We start from the raw sequence: 3,708 nt of genomic DNA on the forward strand, positions 1-3,708 counted from the left end.
GGGGTGGCGGAGCTTTCGGTGGCGGGGACAACAAGAACGGGCAGGGATGCTCGGCGGCAGGGGGTGGGGGTGTAGGGGCGAGTGCTATCCAGCGGAAATGTGTTTGCGCCAATGGAAAGGGGAGCCGCCAAAATCCCGTAGATATGGAGGAAATGGCCTCGTGGATTCAGAATCCCGTAGAAAAAATTCTGGGACGGTTGAATTTGGTGATCTATTCGGGCCGGATTTATGGGCTCCATCCCAACCGACGATTATTTTATCAAGTGGCACGGTTTGCAGGATGTGCTAGAGATGCTGTAATAATGTGGCCGGGGCACCCAACCTGCATATCTTTGCACACGCGAACAAGTTGTTAAAACGCGCGCATCCTTTTCCTGGTCTGCCCTATACATACATTGCATGGCAAAAATGCTAAACCCAGGCACTGATCTTACAGGTTGATCTTACGGACTAACATACTCCGCCGTGATTCCCCCGTGATCTCAGGCTAAACCGGAGCTTCTCCTGCAAGCCACGATCGGCTCCTCCTCCATCGCGAGACCTTCCCCCGCCGCCACCGGCACCATGTCAATGTCCGCGGTTTTGTCCGCCCTCCGCAGCGCCGGCCGGCAGCAGCTCTCCGCTTCGACGGCCGGCGTGAGGCAGGCGACAGGGTCACACGTGTTCCGGATCGACACGTACGCTCAGGCCAGGAGGACGATGCCTAAGGGCTGGAAGATGAGTTCGAGCACGTTCAGCGTCGGCGGCCACGACTGGCGTGTCGAGTGCTATCCGAACGGCGACTGGCAGGAACATGACGGCTCCATCTCTCTCTACCTCAACCACGCCAGCCATAGCAAGACCGGCGACGCCATAGCGGAGTTCCGGTTTTGTATACTCAACCAGGTGGACTGGGAGGAGCCACCGTGGACTAGATTCTCCGGGGTGCGCCTCTTCTCGGACACCACCGATCGGTCCTGGGGCTGGGCCGACTTCGTAAAACATGAGAATCTCGACGAGGAGAAGGATCTCTATGTCAAGGACGACTGCCTCGCCGTCCTGTGCGACGTCACCGTCACAGCTGGGATGCACACCGACGGCCACACCGAGGTTGCCACGCCAAAACCTGAGGCCGTGGCGGCGGCGACGGCACCACATTTCGACTTACACGCGGAACTCGTCTCGAACAACCAAAAAACGGACGTGCTGATTGAGGTTGGCGGCGAGACGTTGGCGGTCCACCGGCGGGTGCTCGAGGCCCGATCCCCCGTCTTCAAGGCGGATCTCTCGCTCGCCTCGGCCAGCGAGGGAGCCGCCACTGTGCTACGCGTCGACGACATGGACGCCGACGTGTGCAAGGCTCTGCTCCAGTTCATCTACAACGGCACACCGGATATGAACCAGCTAGAGACGGCGCACACGATGGCTGAGCGGCTGCTCGTTGCGGCGGACAGGTATAAGCTGGAGGAGCTGAAGCAGATATGCGAGCATGCGCTACGCGTGCGCATCCGCGTGAGCTCCGTGGGGACAACCCTTGCGCTGGCCGAGCGGCATGGCTGCCCCGAACTGAGGGAAGCATGCATGCAGTTCATATCTTTTCCCGGCAACTTGAAAGCACTCATGGCTACCGATGGTTTTGAGCAGATGAAAACAGATTGCTCCTCTGCTCTGTTGGAGCTCGTCCTGAAGCAGATGGTGCGGCTGGACCTGTAGTTGGCCGGCGCAATGTACCAACTTGTTTTTCTTTTCTTTTATATAAACTTTATCAGCTGCTCCACGCAGGGTACTTGACCTAATCTTTCGCTTGCAAAAATGTCCTAGGAGTTGCAAATTTTTGGGATGTTCCGTCCATGTAATTTGATTCCCTTTCTAAATAATTGTATGCTTGTACCATATAGTTTGATTTCTTTCCAAACAGAACACATGTTGTACCTCCCTAATGTTTGAACCCATTATTGTCTCATTAGCATTACGACGCTGATAATGCCCACACGTGTGGCATACTAGATATCCACCCACACACTGTGTGTGGCGTGAGTAGGAGGTAACCCACACGGATTGTGTGTGGGCGAACATTAGAATTGTCCACACATGTGGACGCAGTTATTTCGTGCCACGCGCCCAAAAAGTACTACTCATCTTCACCCTGCGTGTGTGGCACGAGGCAAAAAATGCTCACACGTCCTGCCGCAACTACGTTAGGTACCCCGCGGGATGACGATTTAGTTGCCATCTGGAATGGCAGATATAGTTATTCGGGATGGCAAATGTAGTTGTAAAAACATGGCAACTCTATCTGTTTTGGTTAACTATAGTTGCCGTGTCTAATTTATGGTAGTTAACGCGTGTAATCAAACCATAGTTGCCGTGTGTGATTAACTACTTGCCACATATGGTCAAACAATAGTTGTCATGTGTGTTTACCTAGTTGCCATGTGTGATTCAACCATAGTTGTCATGTATGGTTAATCACAGTTGCTATGTGTGTTTATCTGGTTGCCACATACGCGACGCAATTGCAGTTGCCGTCTAGCAACGAATCATAGTTGCCATGTGTGTTTACCTAGTTGCCACGTACGCGTAACTGCAGTTGCCATCCAACAACGTACGGGTGTCTTTTGGGCAAAAAACAGTTCGCCCACACGCGCGTGGACTTGGTGGTGGCTATGTGGGCAGAAACTAGTTCACCCATATAGCGCAGCTGGCAAACCGCGTGCTGCGGGGTGTGTGGGTGAACTCTCCAACGCCCACACACCAGAGCCTCAACCTACGTGGCACGCAAAATCTGCCTCAATATGTAAGATTTGTGCAAACTCGACTGGACGGTGATCCACGCGTGTGGGCGAGTTGCAAAAAAGTGAGTAGCGCTCAGTTGACTTTTTGGAACTTTTGGGGATTAGTTCAGGAATACTAACCCCCACACTCAGTTGATAACCTTTTTTTAACTTTTTGTCCAAAAAAGTTGCAAGAAAAAGTCCTACGGAACACATTTTTCAACTGGGCGTTAGTACTTCGTACACATTGAGATTATTAATGAACGCCGATCCATAAAAGGCGAGTAGCGCTCAGTTGACTGAGACTGAACGAAGTCTCGGTTGCAATGTTACATATTTTATATGAAAACCCCTATTTGATGCATTTTGCGGTAAAATGGTCGACCTTTCGCACACACACACCTAGGCCATTAACTAATTAGCTGGGCCGGCCAGTTAAGGCTTCCAACGATTTCGGTTTAGATATCTTCTAGAAAGTTTTCATGCTGGTTTTACCCTTTTTGGGAACCTTCTATACAGTTCCGGAGCCATTTTCCCCTTTTAATGGATTTTATTCCCTTATTTATTTATTTTTTTTGTTTTTGTATCTTTTTTCCTTTGTTTCATAAATTCAGAAAAATGAAATGTCCAGAATTTGAAACTTCTTCAGAATTTTAAAAATTGTTTGTTTTTTCAAAAAGCGTTGATATTTTTTAGAACTTGTTCGTATTTTCAAAAAAGAATAATTTCCTAAAAAAAGGTTTGGAACTTTGAATTTTTTTTGCATTTTTCAAAAAAAATCTCAATTTAAGTTCAGGAATTTCAAAAAAAAAACTATCATTCTAAAAAAATGGATGAAAATTTTCAAAAAATGTTCATATTTTCAAATTCTGTTAAAAAAATCATGTTTACAATAAATTGTTCACAAATTATACTTTTTTTAAATATGTTTGAGTTTTAAAAGTTTTGATCAAAA

General features: G+C 48.4%; 1 protein-coding gene across 1 annotated transcript; it reads left to right on the top strand.

Annotated features, from left to right (window-relative positions):
* Window positions 1–699: 699 nt before the first annotated feature.
* LOC119360848 (BTB/POZ and MATH domain-containing protein 2-like) lies at window positions 700–1,692 on the top strand. Its single transcript, XM_037626325.1, has one exon. It carries the CDS (start codon window positions 700–702, stop codon window positions 1,690–1,692), a length of 993 nt encoding a protein of 330 aa, XP_037482222.1.
* The last annotated feature ends 2,016 nt before the right edge of the window (window positions 1,693–3,708 follow it).

Source organism: Triticum dicoccoides, chromosome 2B (assembly GCF_002162155.2).
Source record: "Triticum dicoccoides isolate Atlit2015 ecotype Zavitan chromosome 2B, WEW_v2.0, whole genome shotgun sequence".
Taxonomy (NCBI): domain Eukaryota; kingdom Viridiplantae; phylum Streptophyta; class Magnoliopsida; order Poales; family Poaceae; genus Triticum; species Triticum dicoccoides.

Coding starts and splice junctions, on each gene's coding strand:
- LOC119360848 (XM_037626325.1), top strand. CDS start 700: ATGCCTAAGGGCTGGAAGATGAGTTCGAGCACGTTCAGCGTCGGCGGC.